The sequence below is a fragment of the Lampris incognitus genome, chromosome 17, assembly GCF_029633865.1.
Source record: "Lampris incognitus isolate fLamInc1 chromosome 17, fLamInc1.hap2, whole genome shotgun sequence".
Lineage (NCBI taxonomy): Eukaryota > Metazoa > Chordata > Actinopteri > Lampriformes > Lampridae > Lampris > Lampris incognitus.
This window is the reverse complement of record NC_079227.1, coordinates 1,405,136-1,428,416: the sequence shown is the minus strand read 5'-3', so window position 1 is coordinate 1,428,416 and position 23,281 is coordinate 1,405,136. Positions and strand designations below refer to the sequence as shown.

The window sequence follows — 23,281 nt, the reverse complement described above, 5'->3', positions numbered from 1 at the left end:
CAGCAGAAGTCTGTCTGATATGACCTGCTGTGGACTGAGTAACAGCCATGTCTGCTGACTGCTCAGCCTCAAGTAGAGTCTCTGGAATATGAGTCTCTGTGCCAGCTCTTTCTGCTGGGAGTGCTCTTTCTGAGGTCTTCAGCAGATGTCTGTCTGGTATGACCTGCTGTGGACTGTGAGTAACAGCCATGTCTGCTGACTGCTCAGCCTCAAGTACAGTCTCTGGAACATGAGTCTCTGTGCCAGCCCTGTCTGCTGGGCGGGCTCTTTCTGAGGTCTTCAGCAGAAGTCTGTCTGGTATGACCTGCTGTGGACTGAGTAACAGCCATGTCTGCTGACTGCTCAGCCTCAAGTACAGTCTCTGGAATATGAGTCTCTGTACCAGCCCTGTCTGCTGGGCGGGCTCTTTCTGAGGTCTTCAGCAGAAGTCTGTCTGGTATGACCTGCTGTGGACTGAGTAACAGCCATGTCTGCTGACTGCTCAGCCTCAAGTACAGTCTCTGGAATATGAGTCTCTGTGCCAGCCCTGTCTGCTGGGAGTGCTCTTTCTGAGGTCTTCAGCAGATGTCTGTCTGGTATGACCTGCTGTGGACTGAGTAACAGCCATGTCTGCTGACTGCTCAGCCTCAAGTACAGTCTCTGGAACATGAGTCTCTGTGCCAGCTCTTTCTGCTGGGCGTGCTATTTCTGAGGTCTTCAGCAGATGTCTGTCTGGTATGACCTGCTGTGGACTGAGTAACAGCCATGTCTGCTGACTGCTCAGCCTCAAGTACAGTCTCTGGAACATGAGTCTCTGTGCCAGCTCTTTCTGCTGGGAGTGCTCTTTCTGAGGTCTTCAGCAGATGTCTGTCTGGTATGACCTGCTGTGGACTGTGAGTAACAGCCATGTCTGCTGACTGCTCAGCCTCAAGTAGAGTCTCTGGAACATGAGTCTCTGTGCCAGCCCTGTCTGCTGGGTGTGCTCTTTCTGAGGTCTTCAGCAGATGTCTGTCTGGTATGACCTGCTGTGGACTGAGTAACAGCCATGTCTGCTGACTGCTCAGCCTCAAGTACAGTCTCTGGAACATGAGTCTCTGTGCCAGCTCTTTCTGCTGGGAGTGCTCTTTCTGAGGTCTTCAGCAGATGTCTGTCTGGTATGACCTGCTGTGGACTGTGAGTAACAGCCATGTCTGCTGACTGCTCAGCCTCAAGTACAGTCTCTGGAACATGAGTCTCTGTGCCAGCTCTTTCTGCTGGGAGTGCTCTTTCTGAGGTCTTCAGCAGATGTCTGTCTGGTATGACCTGCTGTGGACTGAGTAACAGCCATGTCTGCTGACTGCTCAGCCTCAAGTAGAGTCTCTGGAACATGAGTCTCTGTGCCAGCTCTTTCTGCTGGGAGTGCTCTTTCTGAGGTCTTCAGCAGATGTCTGTCTGGTATGACCTGCTGTGGACTGTGAGTAACAGCCATGTCTGCTGACTGCTCAGCCTCAAGTAGAGTCTCTGGAACATGAGTCTCTGTGCCAGCCCTGTCTGCTGGGCGGGCTCTTTCTGAGGTCTTCAGCAGATGTCTGTCTGGTATGACCTGCTGTGGACTGAGTAACAGCCATGTCTGCTGACTGCTCAGCCTCAAGTACAGTCTCTGGAACATGAGTCTCTGTGCCAGCCCTGTCTGCTGGGAGTGCTCTTTCTGAGGTCTTCAGCAGATGTCTGTCTGGTATGACCTGCTGTGGACTGAGTAACAGCCATGTCTGCTGACTGCTCAGCCTCAAGTAGAGTCTCTGGAACATGAGTCTCTGTGCCAGCCCTGTCTGCTGGGAGTGCTCTTTCTGAGGTCTTCAGCAGATGTCTGTCTGGTATGACCTGCTGTGGACTGAGTAACAGCCATGTCTGCTGACTGCTCAGCCTCAAGTACAGTCTCTGGAACATGAGTCTCTGTGCCAGCCCTGTCTGCTGGGTGTGCTCTTTCTGAGGTCTTCAGCAGATGTTTTCTCTTCCTCCTCTATAGTCCTCCATCAGGCGTGCGGACAGCATAGGATCTGGGCTGTTCACGCCTGTTCAGCACGACTGCTGGTTGCCATACCTTTCCTCGTTGAATCCTGACGTTTTCACCCGTCTGTAGTTCTGGTAGCTGTCTTGTCTGTCTGTCGAAGTAGCTTTTCTGTTTTTGTTGCCTTTCTTTCAGTTTGACGTGTACACTGATCTTGCTTTCAGGAGTGAGCAGTGTGGTGGAGGTAGGCAGCGTTGACTTCAGTCGACGACCCATGATCAGCAGAGCCGGGGAGAAACCCACACCATCTAGTGGAGTGTTGCGGTACTCAAGAAGAGCGATGTACGGGTCACCTTGTGCTTTCTTGAGGAGACTCTTGATCGTTTGTACCGTTCTCTCCGCTTGTCCATTTGACTGAGCGTGTCCAGGACTGGAAGTGGTGTGTTGACACTCTCAGCTGTCGGCGAAACATTTGAACTCGGCACAGGCTTATTGGGGACCATTATCAGAAATGACCACGTCTGGGATGCCATGCCTCGCGAATGTGGACTGCACTGCAGTGATAACACCACAGCTTGTAGTGTCACTCCGCTTTGTGATCTCGGGGTATTTGGAGTAGTAGTCTCCACACAGTAAGCACTCTGGGCCGTTGTAGCGGAAGAGATCTGTTCCTATCTTAGCCCAAGGTCTTCCTGGCAGTGAGTGTGGGACTCACGGTTCTCTAGGGCTGCTGTTCTTGTTCTCGTTGCAGACAGCACACTGAGATACAATGTCCTCTGTTTGAGTTGACATACCTGGCCAATAGAGAATGTCCCTGGCTCTTTCCTTGCATTTGATATGTCCTAGGTGTGATTCGTGGGTTTTCTCCAACATGTCTTGGCTCAGTTGACTTGGCACTATCAGCTTTGCAGCTTTGAACAGTAAGGCTGATGAGCAGCTGATCTCGTAACATATCGCCAGTAATACAAGTTGCTCTCATCTTACTCGGATCAACTCCAGCATGCTACTGTAGTAAAACTTAAAGAGAAATTATGACATCATAACCGTACAACTAAGCAAAAGTCCTGAAATCTGTTCAATGAGTCTCTCAGGTGGCTTCACATATCTTGAGGATCTTTTTTGGGGGGGGGGGGTCCCTCTTTCTCCCCAATTGACTAGACCAGTCTAGTCAGAAAGGCAGGAACTGAGGAAGCCTCTTGGATGAGAGGCGAAACGTCTTCATGGATATATACCAAGTCCAGTTGCACTTGTTTCAACTCCTTTGGATAACCATGACGACCTGGATGAAGGAGAACATTCACAGACATTGTGCCCTATTGCCCTCGTGTTATGCGGCAGACTTGCTCTCCAAATCCATCAGAGCGAGAACAATCACAAACGTTCACCAATCAATAATAGTCTAGCATGGTAACGCAAACAACGTTTTATTTATTTATTAGTAACGGTAATATCATTACTCAAATTAGATAGTAGTTTGTCGCTACACTTGTGACCACAAAAAGCACAGTAATGCATACTTTCAACTCCAATAGCTACACAGGCACGAAGAGACACGCCATAGGCTAGCCTAAGATCCATGACCCTGCAGACACACAGCAGACACTGCAACAGCATCATCAAACCCATCGTAGTTTCAAACAAAAACTACACCGACATGATGTCTTTATAGTCCAGTGATTCAGCCAGTTCTCTCTCAGAGGACAGCAGGGACACAGAGTTCAGTCTGTGTGTTGTCAGTGTTGCCCTGATGCCCGTTTTTATCCGACTGGCAGTAGAAAACAGTCTTTCTACTGTACAACTTGTCATGGGCAGGGCGAGGAGGGCCTGTAGCAGACGATTCATTTGGGGACATATGTCACTGCGGCGAGTACTTCAGTACGTAATGGAAAGGTCCTACCCTCTGTGACCTTTCTCCTCAGCTGCTGTTTGTATTCTGCATCACCCACATTGATTGAAAAGTGGGTGCTGGCGGGCTGTACTGGTGCCTTGTCACCAAAGGTGTTTGAACGGGGCAAGCAGGCAGCAGCAGCTCTCATACATCCATGTGTGTCCTCCTTAAAACGAGTGTTCAATTCCATTATCTGCCTGTCCAGTACATCATTCCATATTTTCTTTAGGTCTAAGTTGTCCTTTACCCGTGATGAGGTGCCCACGGTGCAGTCCACGCGAGTATCGCCGCCTGCCAACCCAGCTGGCAACGTGCTCTTTCGAGAGCCAGTGACGTCACAGCAGCGCTGTATGTCATGTCTTCCATCAGATGACCAGTCAGTCTTCTGACTTTATCAAAGTCGTGCTGTGTAGCATTCCTAAATGTATTGTAATTGTCCTCGAGTCAAATCGATGCAGTCTGTAACTGACAGGCTGGAAGACTATGAGGCCTTCATGCATGGTCACTCATTTCAAACCACCTGTTGACTGTGACAAGCAGAAACACAACATGCACGCTTCGCTTGCATTTGCTGCAGTAGGGAGTCGGCTTCCACTTTTGTTTGGCTGCAGCTTTCCGAGAATTCAGCGAGCGTCTCCAAAATAGGGTGTAAAAGCGTCAACACTTTATTTACTCCATTTGACCACGAGCTCCAGCGGACATCACAGCAGTTCTCGAGCTCTAAAGGTTGTTTCCCTGGTCGCAGCTGTGTTTGAATCTCAGCAAGTCTCGCATGCCTGGGTGAGCCTGTCATGAAAGTATGCAGGCTCTTCATGACATCGAAACGTGCTGACATGACGGGGGACACCTTGGATGCAGTGCATAGGACGAGGTTAAGTCTATGTGAGCTGCAATGGACATATATGGCGCGGGAAACACCTGCTTTCAAATCGTCTGTACCCCTCCTTTGTGGCCGGACGTCACCGATGCCCCATCAAACCCAAAGCCAACACACTATGCGGGGTCCAGCTGCAGTGGCTCCAGTACTTGTAGACTTTTTGATGATACAGCATTTGCATTCATGTCCTCAGTCGCCACAAAACCCAGCGCCCTTTCCTTCAGCGCCCGCTTGTGTAAGTATCTGGTACAGACTGCCACTAGCTCGTTTTGAAAAGTCTTTGCAGCCATTGGCTAAAAGGGCATTATGTGTTTGGCTCGTCATGCAAACCTGCCTTTATTTTGCGGATAAGCAGCGATGCGGCGGTTTCTATTATTTCATTTTGAATGTCGGCACTCGTAAGTTTACCGTTTTTAGGCAACTGGTCCAGTCGTTTTTTTGTATTTCTGGGTCATACTTGGAGATCAACTGAAATAATTGTAAAAACTCCCCTTTGTTCAATGACTACATTTTCGCGATGGCCTCGTAGCGGACGGTGTTGTTTTACACAGAACAAAACCAGGTCTGTTAGCACTTTAAATGCTCTTTACTCCTCTCCAGACACCACTTGTCTTTACTCCTCTGCAGACACCACTTGTCTTTACTCCTCTGCAGACACCACTTGTCTTTACTCCTCTCCAGACATCACTTGTCTTTACTAGACGGCGTTGCCAATTAGTGCTGCTTCATCGAGTCCAGCCATAGTCGGATCTGACGAGCCCGGGGCGCGAACCCCGGTCCCCGGTGGGCAACTGCATCCACACAAAGCCGATGCTTAGACCGCTACACCATCGCGGATCCTATATCCATAGATTTATTTATTGGGTATCACCCCCAAATGTATGCACACATTTACTGGTAGCTTAACTTTAGCTATTTGAAACGTAACGTTAATGATAAAAGCCTGGGAGCATGTGCCATGCAATGGCCGTTCTGTAGCTAACCTATTCAGAACTGCTTTTACTGTAGCAACTCATCAATGAAGCAGAACTAGCTAGCTATAGCCTAGTATCTGTGCTGACGATACACAACGTTCTAACTCAACTTACTTGGCTCTTCCACTTCAGAAGTGGTCGCACCCCCCCCCCCGCTGTCGTTTTCTCACTAGTACAACGTTTTATAAATTAGTTTGTTTTTTGGCCATAGTTTTTTTTTACTTGTGTGGCTTTAGCTAGTGGACAAACTAGAGTGGAATGCGCGAAAGAAAGATGCAACATGAACTGCCAATCAAAATTAAGCTTTCTAATTGGGTGTGCATGAGTGCCAACTGGGTGGAGTGTACACGCTAGAGTGTACAGTGAAATGCTTGCGGTATACATGATAGAAAGACGAGGAGCTGCTGGTGTTTGCGAAATGCACTGCCAATCAAAGTGAAGCTTTCTGATTGGATGGGCAGGAGTGCCAACTGGGTGGGCGTTGCCCACCTTTGCCCACCTGTGGCTATGTGTTTGCTCGGCAGGATTGCTTGCTTGATATTTCAGGCATGTCGTGCAGTTTGACACCACATTTGTCACATCTTGATTGATTACATGTCATTTAGCCGACGTTTTTATCCAAAGCGACTTACAATAAGTGCATTTAACGTAGGAAATCAGGAGAACTACTAGTCATCAGAGGTCATAAGTGTATCTTCTCTCTAAACAAGCATCTAAGAGCAAAACCAGTGTTAAAGTAAAAGCGCAAGAAACAGATTTTTTTTAAATGAGTGAATACAATAAGTGCTAAGAACAAGTAACAGGGTAGTAGTTCTTAAAGATGTGAGTTTTCAACCTGCGCTGAAAGATGGACAGCGACTCCGCTGTCCTGACATCAGTGGGGAGTTCATTCCACCACTGTGGGGCCAGGACAGAACAGAGCCGCGACCGGGTCGATCAGCAGCAGGGGCCTCTGAGCAATGGGGCAACCAGGCGTCCCGAGGCAGCAGAGCGAAGTGGTCGGGCGGGGTTGTAGGGCTTGGCCATGGCCTGGAGATAGGAAGGCGCTGTTCCTTTCACTGCCCTGTAGGCTAGCACCAGAGTCTTAAACTGGATGCCAGGAGCAGCTACTGGGAGCCAGTGTAGGGACATGAGAAGGGGAGTTGTGTGGAAGAACTTAGGGCGGTTGAACACCAGACGAACTGCAGCTTTCTGAACAAGCTCCAGAGGTCCGATGGCCGACGCCGGGGCGCCAGCAAGGGAGGATTTGCCGCAGTCCAGCCTGGAGATGACCAGAGCCTGTATGAGCACCTGTGCCATCTCGTCGGTGAGGAATGGCTGAATCCTCCTGATGTTATAGAGGAGAAATCTGCAGGAGCAAGCAATTGATGCAACGCTTGCAGCAAACGACAGTTGGTCGTCCAGGATCACACCCAGATTCCTCGCAGTCCGAGTTGGCGTCACCACGGTGTTGTCAATGGTGATGGCCAGGTCTCTTTGCGAGCAACCTTTCCCAGGACGAACGTCAGCTCTGTCTTGTCCAGATTAAGCTTCAGGTGGTGTGTCGCCATCCACTCTGAGATGCCAGTCAAGCACACAGCAATGCATGTCTCTACTTTTATGTCAGAGGGAGGAAAGGACAAGATCAGCTGGGTGTCATCAGCATAACAATGGTAAGAGAAGTCATGCGAGCGATTAACAGAACCCAGGGATGTCGTGTACAGGGAGAACAGGAGAGGACCCAGAACCGAACCCTGTGGAACGCCTGTAGTCAGTCTGCGAGGCTCTGACACAGATCCCCTCCATGTCACCTGGTAGGAGCGACCCGTCAGATAGGTTGCAAACATTGAGAGTGTAGAGCCTGTGACACCCAGCCCCTCGAGGGTAGAGAGGAGGATCTGATGGTTCACTGTGTCGAACGCAGCTGACAGGTCCAGGAGTATCAGGACAGAGGAGAGAGAGTTTGCTGTCGCAGCATGCAGCAATTCTGTCAGTGCAAGGAGGGCCGTCTCTGTTGAGTGACCCACCTTGAACCCAGACTGGTTGGGGTCTAGGAGTCTGTTCTGGTGGAGGTACAAAGAAAGTTGGTTAAAGACAGCACCTTCGAGAGTTTTGGATAGAAAGGGTAGAAGGGAAACCAATCTGTAGTTTTTGACGTCAGAGGGGTTAAGTGATGGTTTCTTGAGAAGGGGGGGGGTGACTCTAGCAGTCTTGAAGGCAGATGGAAAGCATTCTGCCTGGAGGGAGGTGTTGATGAGGTGGGTTAGAAAGGGAAGGAGTTCAGGTGCTATAGACTGAAGAAGAGGGGAGGGGACCGGGTCAAGGGAGCATGTGGTGGGGTGACTGGATGTGATGAGGTTGAGGACCTCACCGGGGGAGAGGGGAGCGAGGTGGGATAGGGTGGGACATGGAGAGGTGAGGGAGGGTGCAGAGGGTGGGCTAGTGCAAGGAGCGCTAACAGGGTGGTGCGAAAAGGAGGATCTGATGTAATTTACCTTCTTGTCAAAGAAGTTAGTGAAGTCATCAGGGAGAAGGGAGGAAGTAGGAGGAGGAGGTGGGGGTTGAAGAAGTGTAGAGAAGTTTTCAAAGAGTTTTTTAGGATTAGAGGCAGAGGATAGGATTTTAGAGTGATAGAAGGCAGCTTTAGCAGCAGAAAGGGAGGAGGAGAAAGTGGAAAGAAGAGATTGGAAGTTGAGAAGGTCCTCTGGGTGTTTGCCGTTTCTCCATTTTCACTCTGCCACTCCCAGGCTCCGTCTGTCAGTACGTACTGAGTCAGACAGCCAAGGGGCAGGTGGAGTTGGGCGTGCAGGCCTGGAGGTGAGGGGACAGAGATTGTCCAGAGAAGAGGAGAGGGTAGAGGGAAGAAGATCAGTAGCAGTGTCAGGGGGTAGGAGAGAGAAAGATTAAAGTGTAGGGAGGATAGAGGTAACAGAGGAAGAAAGATCAGTGGCGGAGAGAGAGTGGAGGTGTCTACAGGTGGAAACCATGTGGGTAGGGGGAGGGGCTCAGGGGGGTGAAGAGAGGGAGAGCGAGTAGGACATGAAATAGTGGTCAGAGAGCTGGAAGGGAGTAACAGAGAGATTGGAAATAAGACAGTGTCTAGTAAAGATAAGGTCCAGCTGGTTGCCAGCCTTGTGGGTAGGAGGAGAGGGTGAGAGGTGAAGGTCAAAGGAGGAGAGGAAAGAGAGAAGAGGATCTAGCTTGTCAGTGTGGATGTTGAAGTCACTGAGAAGGATAAGTGCAGAGTCATCAACAGGGAAGTGCGAGACAAGTTTGTCAAGATTCATGGCCAGTACATCACCTCATGTGCTCTTTTCTTGTATTTTTCAATCCCAAGATGTCCTCCATGGATCTTCTTGAGCATTTCTTGTCTCCGATTCTTTGGGATGACGATTTTACTTCCCTTGTAGATGACGCCTTCCACCATTGACAGTTCCGCTCTGCAGTTCCAGTAATCTGCGATGTCAAGTGAGCAATCTTGCTTCATGTTGGGCCAGCCATCTGTGATGGTTTTGCTCAGTCTTCTTAGAGATTCATCTGTTTGTCTCTGTTTTAGCTCCATCTTCGCATCTGCCACGGACAGTGCATGTGTGATCATATTCACATAAGCATACACGTCGTCATTTATCTTGGTGTTCACCGGTTACTTTGGGTCAACAGCTCTAGACAGCAAGTCAGCTGTGAACATCAGCTTACCTGGGGTGTACGTCACATACAGTGTGTAGCGTTGCAGCCAAATCATCATTCTTTGGATTCTAAGTGAAGTCACTGAGAGTGGTGTTGAAACTTATGGTCAGTTTCAACACTGATTGCCTGTGCTGACGTGAACTGGTGGAATCTTTCATAGGCATATGTAATGTTGAGTAATTCTTTTTCAATTTGTGCGTATCACATCTCTGCATCTGTCATTGAGCATGATGCATATGCGATCGGTTGCCAGTCATCATACTTCTGCAGGAGAACAGCTCCGAGCCCCCTCTGTGATGTATCTGATGAAATTTTGATGGGTCTCGCCAGGTCATAAGACCTCAGAACTGGTTTTTCTGAGAACAACTTCTTCAGGTCGCTCCATGACTTCTCGTGCTCACGATTCCACTCCCATTCAATCTTTTTTTCAGTTAGCCGTCTCAGGGGTGCCATCTTTTCAGAGCGGTTGGGTATGAACTTTCCCATGCAATTTATCATTCCTTTTTGCATTGTGGCCTTGGCATGTTTTCAATTGCTGACACTTTTCTGGGATCCGATCTGATGCCTTCACTGCTCAGGATGTCTCCCACAAATCTACGTTCTTTCACTCCAAGCTAGCATTTTTCTTTATTCAGCATCAAGTTCGTTTTTCTTGTTGCTTCCAGGAAATTTTTCAGTCTCTCATCGTGTTCAGCTTCCGTGCTTCCCCATACTATGATGTCATCTATTGCTGTGTCCACTCCTTCCAGGTGCTCATAGATCATGTGGATTGTCTTGTGATACACCCCAGGTGCTGAAGCGATGCCATATGGCAATTGAAGAAATCTATATCTACCAAACGGACTGTTGACTGCATGTGCACAATTTAGAACTTATGTCGTCCTGCTTCAGTTGCCAAAATCCTGATGATGCATCTAGCTTGCTGAAGTACTTTGCATTCGTGAACTGTGACATTATTTCTTCTCTTGTAGGAAGTTTGAAGTCTCTCCTTATTGCTCTGTTCAGATTTCATGGATCCATGCAGACTTTGAGCTTTCCATTCTTTTTGTCCATGATGATGAGGGAAATCACCCACTCAGTCAGTTCATTAATCTTTTTGATCACTTTCCGGCTTTCATTCCTGTTCAACTCTGCTTTCAGCGGCTTTTGAAGAGCAAATGGTACCTTATGGCATGGATGAATGACAGGTGGCACACTTTTATCCACTCTGATTGTGTGTTTTCCAGGAAGGCAGCTGAGACCCTTGAATGAGCCATTTTATTCTTTCATGAGTTCATCATAGTCTGTATCTCCTTCACATTCTACAACGTACACTCTCTTTACTAGGTTCAGTCTCACACAGGCAGATAAACACAGTATGGCCTGCACATCCTTCGGCACCACTGTGAATGCAAGTGTATGCTCTCTGTCCTCGTGTGTCAGTTTCACCATGTATTTTCTTTTCGCAGGTATTGCTGCTCCTGAGTATCCTCTTACTTTCAATATTGTGTCATGTAGTTAAGATCTGAACTTGGCAACCCATTGATAGCTGTAGTGCAGTCTCTCTTTCATGGGTTGACCACAGCTTTTGGCAATGCTTTGAGAATGGGAGCTCTTTGTATCCCCTTGTTCTGTTCCCCCAGACAGTAACCACTCAGCCATTGCCATGCAACAGGATGATTGGAACTGGGGTTGGGCGATGTCAAAATTGTCCTATCGGCCACTGTCAGCCCAACAATCAGTGATTGCCGACCCCCAGCGTATTGGCCATTTTCAGTGAACACAATCATGGAAGAGTTTGTTGCAAAAAAGAATCTAAAATCACCTATTTGAAGGACCCAAATGAAGCAATTTGCTGTATTTCAAACGAGTAGTGCTGCCAAAAGATTTTAACACTACCAATTTTTATGAGCAATGTCTACTACTACTACTACTACTACTACTACTACTTTTGGCTGCTCCCGTTAGGGGGCGCCACAGCGGATCATCCATTTCCATTTCTTCCCGTTTTCTGCATCTTCCTCTGTCACACCAGCCACCTGCATGTCCTCCCTCACAACAGCCATAAACCTCCTCTTTGGCCTTCCTCTTCTCCTCTTCCCTGGCAGCTCCATATTCAGCATCCTTCTCCCAATATACCCAGCATCTCTCCTCCACACATGTCCACACCATCTCCATCTTGTCTCTCTTGCTTTGTCTCCAAACCGTCCAACCTGAGCGGTCCCTCTAATATACTCGTTCCTAATCCTGTCCTTCTTCATCACTCCCAGTGAAAATCTTATCATCTTCATCTCTGCCACCACCAGCTCCACCTCCTGTCTTTTCATCAGTGCCACTGTCTCCAAACCATACAACATAGCTGGTCTCACTACCATCTTGTAAACCTTCCCTTTAACTCTTGCTGGTACCCTTCTGTCACACATCACTCCTGACACTCTTCTCCACCCACTCCACCCTGCCTGCACTCTCTTCTTCACCTCTCTTCTGCACTCCCCGTTACTTTGGACAGGTGACCGCAAGTATTTAAATTCATATGCCTCGTCAAAACTCACATGCCTTCATATGTACATGGCACGAGTAATGTGAAAATCTAATTTTAATGAACCGAACAGCCTATAGCCTACTCCTCTTCAATCAAACAAAATAAATCACCTTGCAATCTTTGCTAAGCAATAAGCTGTAAAGACAGGCTGAACAGCTGACCAAGATGATCTGAAAAAACCCCCCATTGACGTCAGAGAAAGGCACCTCTGCTTGCAGCCTCCACATGAACAAACAGGTGGGGATAACATAACTGCAATTAAATGATCAGGATGCACAACTGCTCACACAGCTTTTGATCTAGTTCTCAAACATTATTTATGAATCGACATAGCTTTTCAGCTCCAAACGATCAGACGGCAACCACTAAAGGCGGCTTCATGGTCATTTAGTCACTACCCTGTTTTGTGAGACTTGTCAGAGATCAGTGCAACAACAAGGTGCATATGGCCCAACTCCAACTGCCAGTCTCTGTTCACACACGCTCTGAATTACTTTTTACTGGTTAATTAACCAAGCTGAATTCTCGAGGAGGCACCCAATTGATTTAGCAAAATAAAGACAAAAATCGCGCAAAATTTGTTCAGAAATACCAACCAGCGATTGTACTTAGCCAAGCGTCGATTGCCGATATATTCGTCCATCGCCCAAGCCTGAGTGACAGTAAAGTGAACAAATCAGGTGGCCTACTCTAGTGCGGAGTAGCCTACCGCTGGAAACTCCCAGAGGCCCTTGCTGGTGTATAAAGTGCCAGGTGCGCCCACAGCAGACCGCCACCTTGTGGCTCTCGCTGTGCTGGCATTAGCAGGTCTGTTTCAAACTCTTTGTTGGCTGAAAGCCTACAAGCAGGCTGGAATACTGTACTGGTCTGTCCGGAGTCAGTGATTTGAATTGCCCAGCAGTGAGTAAGAAGAAGTCTTGTTAGCTGTTGATAAAAATGTAATCTGTTGAACATCAAGGAGGGGAAAAGTCCTCTAGCCGCTAGGCTAATCCATAAAATGTCATAGACACATGCTAACAATGTTAGATGGAATACACTTTCACAGAAAACAAATTGTACACTGTAAAGATGCATTTACAGAATTCAGAATGTATAGGACTATTACAGGATGAACCTACATACTGTGTACTACAGAGTACTACATACTGTGTACTACAGAATACTAGTCTGTTAAACAGCCAGACTGATACTAGCCAATACACATTGACAGCAAACCCATCAGAGATGGTGGAGGGCATGTGGCTTGGCGTGACGGTGGCCAGCCAGAGGGACCAGCCAGGGGGACGCGTACTGGTGAGTTGGCAGCTTCTGCATCTTTCTGATTGTGATTCTACACATGCATATGGTGTACTGCATATGACCCGCTGCTGCTTCGTAAGAGAACTGCAGCTCAAGCTTTTTATGATTTCTGTTTTCAAAGCGTGAAATATGAATGCACTGAGAAATGGCGAGATAATGTGAATTAATTTCTGTCACACGTTTTAGTGTCACCGCTGTTGAGCGTAGAGACAGTTGAGCTGCTGTTCAGTATGTAATGTCTTCTCTGCTGGCCAGGCTTGTGGGCATCGCTATGTGAAGATCATCCAGGGGGGCACAGAGGAGCAGCGCCGGATGGTGGGGAAGTGTTTTGTTAGGGGCAACGACTTGACCTTTGACCCCAGTGATGAGTGGCAGGCTTACAGCTATGAGGTGTGCAACCCCAACTTTGACATGGAGCTGGAGGGCATGTGTAACATGGGCATCTCCGGGGGAATGACGGACACGGACGTTTACATTGGATCTACTGGCAGCTACGTGTGGCAAGGTGGGCAATCCAAACCGTCTTAATATTTTCTATCTCAGGTGCATTTAAGACAATAACTTACTAATTAATATGCAAATCCTGCAGACTGTAGCAGTGTGTGGTGTGGATGGTTGGTGTCTGGTAGCACTTCACCAGGAAAAATGACAGGGTGCATAGTGTTTCCATCTTCATCATAGCAGCTAGACGAGGAAGAAGGCAGGTAGTGTTGAGTTAGAGGAAGTGAAGTTGTGTCTAACCAGCAGATATGACGGGACAAGCTGGTAGAAGACCTTTACCAACACATAGTACTACATCAGCGGTGGTCTAACCATGTGCCATGGAGAGCCATGTGTATGCAGGTTTTCATTCCAGCCCAGTTCCGCACCAGGTGATTTCACTGATTAGCAACCCTTCAGCCAAAGAGGAAGACTGTATCGTGAAATCACCTGGTGTGGAACTGGGTTGGAATGAAAACCTGCATGTACATGGCTCTCCATGGCACATGGTTAGCCACCGCTGTACTACATCAATAAGTACAACTCAGGTTTTACCAGGTTTTATGTGTGTTTGTGACACAACAGCCCTGCTGACTCTCATTCAGTCTCAATGGAGCCCAGACAACACTCACCTCACCACCATCTCCACAGGACACACACTGTTAAAACTAAATGGTAAATAGCAAATGATAAATGGGCTTTAGTTGTAAAGCACTTTTTCCACTACAGATGCCAGTCACACAACACATTCAGACATACCAAGACAAGGTGAAGATATTCAGGCATGTAGCTTTGATGCTAAGAAGAGTGTTTTGTGGTTGAACTTGGCGTTAATCAGCAGGTTTGGTGGACCCGGATTCATCTCAGTCCAAGACTTCAGTAGTGGTGCTAGTCTAACCCTGGGATTATTGTCTTGGGGTCCAGGTGTGGGCAGCAGGGGATGATGCCATCAGCTGTGTTGTGTTTCCTACAGGTAATGTTCATGTCACCTGGAGAGATCCAGATCCAGCGAACTCCTGGGACTCCAACGTCAAGGACTTTGGACAGCTGAACAAACGTTACAGTTATATGGGTAGGTGGCTGTTTCTGTCAGGGATCAGTGTGGTGTAAAACAGCCAGATAAAAGTTCAGTGCCTCCCTTCGTCTTGTTCCTAGTTTCTTGCTATTTGACAACAAAAAACATGTGTACTTGTATCTTCACGGTGAAGACTACGCCAAGGTGACTTGCTGTGTTTAAAGTAACTTGACCTTGAACTTGTTTTTAAAGACTTGAAAGAAAGCCAATCGGAGGACTTGAAATGGTTTTATTAATAATGAGACTCAATTTACAGTATTGAAAAATATACCGCATTAAAAGTGTCTTTGAACACGGGGATCGCTGGTTCGAATCCCCGTGTTACCTCCGGCTTGGTCGGGCGTGCCTACAGACGCAATTGGCTGTATCTGTGGGTGGGAAGCCGGATGTGGGTATGTGTCCGGGTTGCTGCACTAGCGCCTTCTCTGGTTGGTCGAGGCGCCTGTTCCGGGGGGAGGGGGAACTGGGTAATGGCGTGATCCTCCTATGCGCTACGTCCCCCTGGTGAAACTCCTCACTGTCAGGTGAAAAGAAGTGGCTGGTAAGTCCACATGTATTGGAGGAGGCATGGAGGAGTCTGCAGCCCTCCCCGGATCAGCAGAGGGGGTGGAGCAGAGACCGGAACAACTTGGAAAATAGGGTACTTGACCAAGAACAATTGGGGAGAAAAAGGGGGAACCCCCCCCCCCAAAAAGTGCCCTTGGGCTTCTGTTAAAATACTGTAATATTGTGCATGACCCTGTTGAAATACTGTAATACTGTGCATGACCCTGCTGAAATACTGTAAAACTGTGCATGACCCTGCTGAAATACTGGAATACTGTGCATGACCCTGCTGAAATACTGTAATACTGTGCATGACCCTGCTGATATACTGTAATACTGCATGACCCTGCTGAAATACTGGAATACTGCATGACCCTGCTGAAATACTGTAATACTGTGCATGACCCTGCTGAAATACTGTAATACTGTGCATGACCCTGCTGAGATACTGTAATACTGCATGACCCTGCTGAAATACTGTAATACTGTGCATGACCCTGCTGATATACTGTCATACTGCATGACCCTGCTGTTAATAGCCTGTAAAACTGTGCATGACCCTGCTGAAATACTGTAATGCTGCATGACCCTGCTGAAATACTGTAATACTGTGCATGACCCTGCTGAAATACTGTAATACTGCATGACCCTGCTGAAATACTGTAATACTGTGCATAAACCTGCTGAAATACTGTACTACTGTGCACGACCCTGCTGAAATACTGTAATACTGTGCATGACCCTGCTGAAATACTGTAATACTGCATGACCCTGCTGAAATACTGTAATACTTCATAACCCTGCTGATATACTGTAATACTGCATGACCCTGCTGTTAATAGCCTGTAAAACTGTGCATGACCCTGCTGAAATACTGTAATACTGCATGACCCTGCTGAAATACTGTAATACTGTGCATGACCCTGCTGAAATACTGTAATACTGCATGACCCTGCTGTTAATAACCTGTAATACTTGCACACTTTTCATGGTTTTATATTTAATGCTGTTTCCTGCAGGTTATTCGGTGCTGGAGGACAGGAAGCTGCTGCACCGTGATGACCTCACGGTAGTGACGGGGTCTCCCAGGGAAGAGTCCAAGGGCTCTGTGACACTGGGCAAGAAAGAGGATGCCAACATCCTCCCGGTGCTGGTCATTCCTGGAGAACAAGTGGGCTCATACTTTGGGAATAGCTTGGCAGTCACCGACCTCAACAATGACGAGTATGTCACCACCTGACCTGCTAAAGCGAGTGTGTGTGTGTGTGTGTGTGTGTGTGTGGGTGGGTGGGTGGGTGGGTGGGTGGATGTGGGTGGATGTGGGTGGGTGTGTGCACACCAGATGTAATTGATTGTTTATTTATTTACTTATTTAAACATTTATTTGGGAAGGGACGATGTACATTAATCAACATTCGAAACAAATGTAAATGTACCGAAGTTAGCTAACAGGCTAGTTTCCATCATCAGTCCCTTTGCCTGATGTTGTTAGGCATCCAACGATAATAAAATCGTACAAAAGATAAAAAATAAACACACAACATAGTTAATATACAAGAACAACAAGAGCAAGAGTGTGAAATCAAAGAAAATGCAATTTTCCAAACCCATAATCTAGAGTTGATATGGAAGTGTGGTGCTTCTTCTTCAAGACCCAGTTTAACTCTTACTGTGGTCTCTGGATAGGAATTGGTGCTGGCTGTTGCTAACTAACCCACTGTTACTATTGTGCCCATACCTTCTTAAACACCATTACTGTTCGGCCTGTTTGTACTTGACCTTGACAGTTTAATTTATTTTTTCTGACTTGCATCCGGGTAGCATGGTGGTGCACCAGCACTTCATCTAGCAGTTCTTCAGCTTGTCCATTATTTGGCTCAGATTGATGAGATGTTTGCTGTGGATCAAATGCAGATGTAGAAATAACCTCTGTCATGTGTTAAACAGAAGAAAGACTGGGGTGCATAATTGGCGTGATTTCAGTGTAATAAAAATTGTTTTTCGAAATGCTTTGCTTATATTAGGTAGATTCATCAAGAGATTTTCTTTGTGGGAACCAGAAAATGTCAAGTTCACCTTTTGTTTTACTTGACATGGAAGACGGCTTCATGTTGTCCTGTGTGACAAACTCGTCTTGCTGTGTGTCAAACCGCTGACATTTCTGACTCTGGTGCTTGACACACAAAGAATCAGAATATCTTTATTTGCCAAGATTTAAAATATTCTGTTTGACAAACACTTGGAGAAGAAGTTGGTCTCCAGACTGAAGAAACATCAGTTGGAGCAGAAGATGGTCTCCAGACTGAAGAAACATCTGTTGGGGCAGAAGATGGTCTCCAGACTGAAGAAACACCAGTTGGAGCAGAAGATGGTCTCCAGACTGAAGAAACATCTGTTGGGGCAGAAGATGGTCTCCAGACTGAAGAAACATCAGTTGGAGCAGAAGATGGTCTCCAGACTGAAGAAACATCTGTTGGGGCAGAAGATGGTCTCCAGACTGAAGAAACATCAGTTGGAGCAGAAGATGGTCTCCAGACTGAAGAAACACCAATTGGAGCAGAAGATGGTCTCCAGACTGAAGAAACATCCGTTGGGGCAGAAGATGGTCTCCAGACTGAAGAAACATCAGTTGGAGCAGAAGATGGTCTCCAGACTGAAGAAACATCAGTTGGGGCAGAAGATGGTCTCCAGACTGAAGAAACATCTGTTGGGGCAGAAGATGGTCTCTAGACTGAAGAAACATTAGTAGGGGCAGAAGATGGTCTCCAGACTGAAGAAACACCAGTTGGAGCAGAAGATGGTCTCCAGACTGAAGAAACATCTGTTGGAGCAGAAGATGGTCTCCAGACTGAAGAAACGTCTGTTTGGGCAGAAGATGGTCTCCAGACTGAAGAAACACCAATTGGAGCAGAAGATGGTCTCCAGACTGAAGAAACATCAGTTGGGGCAGAAGATGGTCTCCAGACTAAAGAAACATCTGTTGGAGCAGAAGATGGTCTCCAGACTGAAGAAACACCAATTGGAGCAGAAGATGGTCTCCAGACTGAAGAAACATCAGTTGGGGCAGAAGATGGTCTCCAGACTAAAGAAACATCTGTTGGAGCAGAAGATGGTCTCCAGACTGAAGAAACACCAATTGGAGCAGAAGATGGTCTCCAGACTGAAGAAACACCGGTTGGAGCAGAAGATGGTCTCCAGACTGAAGCAACATCAGTTGGGGCAGAAGATGGTCTCCAGACTAAAGAAACATCAGTTGGAGCAGAAGATGGTCTCCAGACTGAAGAAACATCAGTTGGGGCAGAAGATGGTCTCCAGACTGAAGAAACATCTGTTGGAGCAGAAGATGGTCTCCAGACTGAAGAAACATCTGTTGGAGCAGAAGATGGTCTCCAGACTGAAGAAACATCAGTTGGGGCAGAAGATGGTCTCCAGACTGAAGAAACATCAGTTGGAGCAGAAGATGGTCTCCAGACTGAAGAAACACCAATTGGAGCAGAAGATGGTCTCCAGACTGAAGAAACACCAGTTGGAGCAGAAGATGGTCTCCAGACTGAAGAAATATCTGTTGGAGCAGAAGATGGTCTGATGGTCTCCAGACTGAAGAAACATCAGTTGGAGCAGAAGATGGTCTCCAGACTGAAGAAACATCAGTTGGAGCAGAAGATGGTCTCCAGACTGAAGAAACATCTGTTGTTTGGCAGAAAGAACAGACTTCATGCCAACACACACAAACCACGTCGGTGGTTTGATAAAAGTAGCTCCAGAATGAACAGACGAATTTGCATTTTGTGTTTGGTTCTTTGATTCTTCCTGGTGTGGAGACACCAGGTGGTTCCTACGTGATTGTGTCTGATGGTATGTGGCGAGACATGACTGATGAACGCTTGGCTTCACTTGACAGGACAGAGTCTTTTGGTGCTTTCAGCGCTCCAGATAAGCTGTCAGTCATGATGTCATGCTGGAGGTATGTGTGCTGCCTTTAGTGCATGACTGGGGCCGGGTTGCCCTCATGTACAGTCAGCACGGCACCGTCTGGGAGAACGTGCTGGAATGTATATATCAGAAACTCAAAAGGTTTTACAAACGCAGTGGACAATGCAACACTGATGGCTCACTTCATTTACACGGATGGAGTTTTGTGGTGTGTGTGTGTGTTTGTGTGTGTGTGTGTGTGTGTGTGTGTGTGTGTGTGTGTGTGTGTGTGTGTGTGTGTGTGTGTGTGTGTGTGTGTGTGTGTGTGTGTGTGTGTGTGTGTATGTTTGAACCTTCCGGCAGATGCACTGTTGTATTAAACCCGACAGACTATCATGAGAAAGTGACATGAATACTTATGAGCCCCTGAAACCAGATCCAGGAGGTGATCACAAGAAAAAGCTGATAGATTGTCTGAAGCTGTTAGAACAGGACAATGCTACTGACAGAATTTTATACCACAGATTATACACAGGGGGCGCTACACCTCCACATCAGCAAGGACCTCTCCTGGACATCCAACACCCAGCCACGAACTGCCAAAATACAGACAGCATGTTAAATGTCCCACCAGAGACAAATACACTCTGGATCATTGCTACACTATATTAAAGGACGCCTATCACCCTGTCCCCCGTGCAGCCCTGTGACTCTCCGATCCCTGTCTGATTCATCTTATCCCAACCTACAGCCAGAAACTAAAATCTGCAAAGTCTGTGGTTAAAACTGTGAGGAAATGGACCAATCAGTCAAAACTGGAGGTGCAGGCCTGCCTCGACTGCACTGACTGGAGTGTTTTTGAGGCTACATCTACAGACCTGGACGAGCTTACTGACACTGTGACATCTTATATCAGTGCCCACCAAAACCAGGCCAAAGAGGAAGCCTAGAGGGGTGGAGATAGGATCTGGTACAACTGAGCCAGAAACACACTCACAAAGGAGATCAGAGTGACAAGAAGGTGCTGCTCTGAAAAGCTGGAAAACAGGTTTTCTACCAAGGACCCACCATCAGTCTGGAGACGTTTGGAAGACACTACCATGGCAGTCTATTCTCTTGCCTACCAACATGAACATCACCGGTTCGAATCCCTGTGTTACCTCTGTCTTGGTCGGGCATATCTACAGACACTATTGACCGTGTCTGTGGGTGGGAAGCTGGATGTGTCCTGGTTGCTGCACTAGCACCTCCTCTACGTCCCCCTGGTGAAACTCCTCACTGTCAGGTGAAAAGAAGCGGCTGGTGACTCCTCGTGTATCGGAGGACACGTGGTAGTCTGCAGCCCTCCCCGGATCAGCAGAGGGGATGGCGCAGCGACTGGGACAGTTTGGAAGAGTGGAGTGATTCAAATCCAAAAACAAAAAAAAAACAACTTTACCAACTACAGGAGACTGCAGGGAACCATCAACTGGCTGATGGCCTAAATGGGTTTTACTGCAGTTTTGAAAAGCAAGCTTTCACACTCCTCACTCTGCGCACCGCACTCAGGATCTGTGTTGAGGATGTGCGCCAGCTCTTCCAGAGGCAGACAACCAGCGAGGCACCAGACGCAGATGGCATGTCAGCCTCCTGTCTTAAAGTCTGTGCTGACCAGCTGGCCCCCATTTTTACACTGATCTTCAACAGATCACTGGGCTGTGTGAAGTCCCCTCCTGCTTCAAGAGCTCCACTATCATCCCGGTCCCCCAGGAAACCACGTATGACAGGATTAAATGACTGTGGGCCCACTGCCCTAACATCTGTGGTTATAAAATCCTTCAAGAGACTGGTGTTGACCCACCTGAAGGAAATCAAAGGCCCCCTGCTCGACCCCCTGCAGTTTGCCTATCGAGCAAACAGGTCAGTGGAGGATGCAGTCACCATGGGATTGCACTACATCTTCCAACACCTCGACTCCCCAGGGACATGTGCAAGGGTCCTGTTTGTGGACTTCAGCTCAGCGTTCAACACCATCGTCCCAGATGTCCTCCTCTCCAAACTCTCTCAGCTCACTGTACCAGCCCCCATCTGCCAGTGGATTAAAAACTTCCTGACAGACAGGAGGCAGCTGGTGAGGCAGCTGGTGAGGCTGGGGAAAATCACCTCCAGCACCCGGACAATCAGCACTGGTGCCCCCCAGGGATGTGTGCTCTCCCCTCTACTCTTCTCCCTCTACACAAATGACTGCACCTCAGGTGACCCGTCTGTTAAACGCCTGACGTTTGCGGACGACACAACCATCATTGGTCTTATCCGGGATGCTGACGAGTCTGCATATAGATGGGAGGTTGATCAGTGTCTATAACATCCTGGAGCTGAACACGCTCAAAACAGTGGAGATGACAGTGGACTTTAGGAGGAGCCCCCCCCCCCAACACTGCACCCCCTCACCATACCCAACAGCACGGTGTCTATGGTGAAAACCTACAGATTTCTGGGCTCCACAATCTCCCGGGACCCCTAGGTGGACATCCACCATAGACACAATCATCAAAAAGGCCCAGCAGAGGATGTACTTTCTCCATCAGCTCAAGAAGTTCAACCTGCCTCAGGAACTGCTGATTCAGTTCTACACTGCAATCATCCAGTCTGTCCTCTGCACATCCACCACTGTCTGGTCTGGTTCGGCCACCAAACAGGACAGGGACAGACTACAACGAACACTTCAGTCTGCAGAGAAAACACTGGTGCCAACCTGCCCTCCATCCAGGACTTAGACACCTCCACACTCAGGAAACAGGCAGGCAGCATCACTGCAGACCCATCACACCCTGGTCATAACCTGTTCCAACCCCTCCCCTCTTATCACCTCTATTTCACCTGTATAAGTCAGTGCTTGTGTGTATATGTGAAGGTTGTTGTGTTGGAGTGTTGTTATTCTATGTTAAGTACACTGAGAGAGCCACGACACCAGAGTCACATTGTATGTACAAACCTACATGGCCAGTAAACATGGTTCTGATAAGGGTGTGATAGCTGCAGTCAACTGAGAGAAGAGGTCGCTTAGATGATGATGATGCAACGTTTCTCCCAACAAACGCTGTGGCCAGATGAACTGATTCACCTTTCTATGGTGTGTGTGTGTGTGTGTGTGTGTGTGTGTGTGTGTGTGTGTGTGTGTGTGTGTGTGTGTGTGTGTGTGTGTGTGTGTGCGTGTGTGTCCTTCATAGCTGGAACGACCTGATTGTGGGCGCTCCATTCTACTTTGACCGTATGAAGGATGAGGGTGGAGCCGTATATGTCTTCATGAATGAGAATGGATCCTTCCAGAAGACGCCGAGCCGGGTCCTGAAGGGCCCCGTCGCCTCCGCCTTCGGTTTCGCTGTGGCCGCCATTGGAGATATCAACCAAGATGGATTCCAAGGTAACGGCAAAATGAAGTATTTTTTTTCAATACTTGATAGAAAGGAAGTCCATTGTCTACACAGAAGTACAGAGGAAGTGGTTCTATGTGAGTTTAGTGTGTTTGCATGATCATGTGACGCCTCTCTAGCAGAATGTACATCACACTGTATGAGGAGGAGAGCATCATAATACCCATCACACCTCATCTGCTTCAGAAAGCCTGTAATTCCCCATTTTTCTACTAAAAATCTCCAGTTAGTGACGTGTTGTTTCATAAGGACGTCTGGAATTCTGTGCCCACCAGCATCACCAACAACAACAGAAGCAAAAAGAAAGTTAGAAAGTATTGTTTTATGCAGTTTGTTAAGAGGAACTGTGTGCACACCATCTAGCGAATTCCGTCACAGCCGGGCCGCGGACTCGGATCTCCTGCACCGCGGGCGACAAAATTAACCAGTCAACTAAAGGGTCCGACCCATTAGCCAAAGGCTACAGAGCCTATTCATCCGTGATCGTGAAATTGTCCCCTTCCTTCGGGAAGGGCGTCCCCTGCCGGACTCTCACAGCCGGGGCGCGAGCTCGTGTATTCCGCACCACGGGCGACAACGTTAACCAGTCGACTAAAGGCTGCGACTGGCTAATGTTGGTTAACCAGCCTTTATTTCCCATTTTTCTGTTTCTACACTGTGATTT

At 47.8% G+C, this 23,281-nt stretch overlaps 1 protein-coding gene across 1 annotated transcript in view; it reads left to right on the top strand.

Moving 5' to 3' along the window:
* itga3b (integrin, alpha 3b) overlaps window positions 1–23,281 on the top strand; it is a 139,432-nt gene that overhangs the window by 44,641 nt on the left and 71,510 nt on the right. Inside the window, exons 3-7 of the mRNA XM_056297237.1 lie at window positions 13,103–13,185; window positions 13,447–13,696; window positions 14,645–14,743; window positions 16,312–16,516; window positions 22,414–22,607. Of these exons, the coding sequence (XP_056153212.1) occupies window positions 13,103–13,185; window positions 13,447–13,696; window positions 14,645–14,743; window positions 16,312–16,516; window positions 22,414–22,607 (831 nt within the window). The remainder of the gene's footprint in view (window positions 1–13,102; window positions 13,186–13,446; window positions 13,697–14,644; window positions 14,744–16,311; window positions 16,517–22,413; window positions 22,608–23,281) is intronic.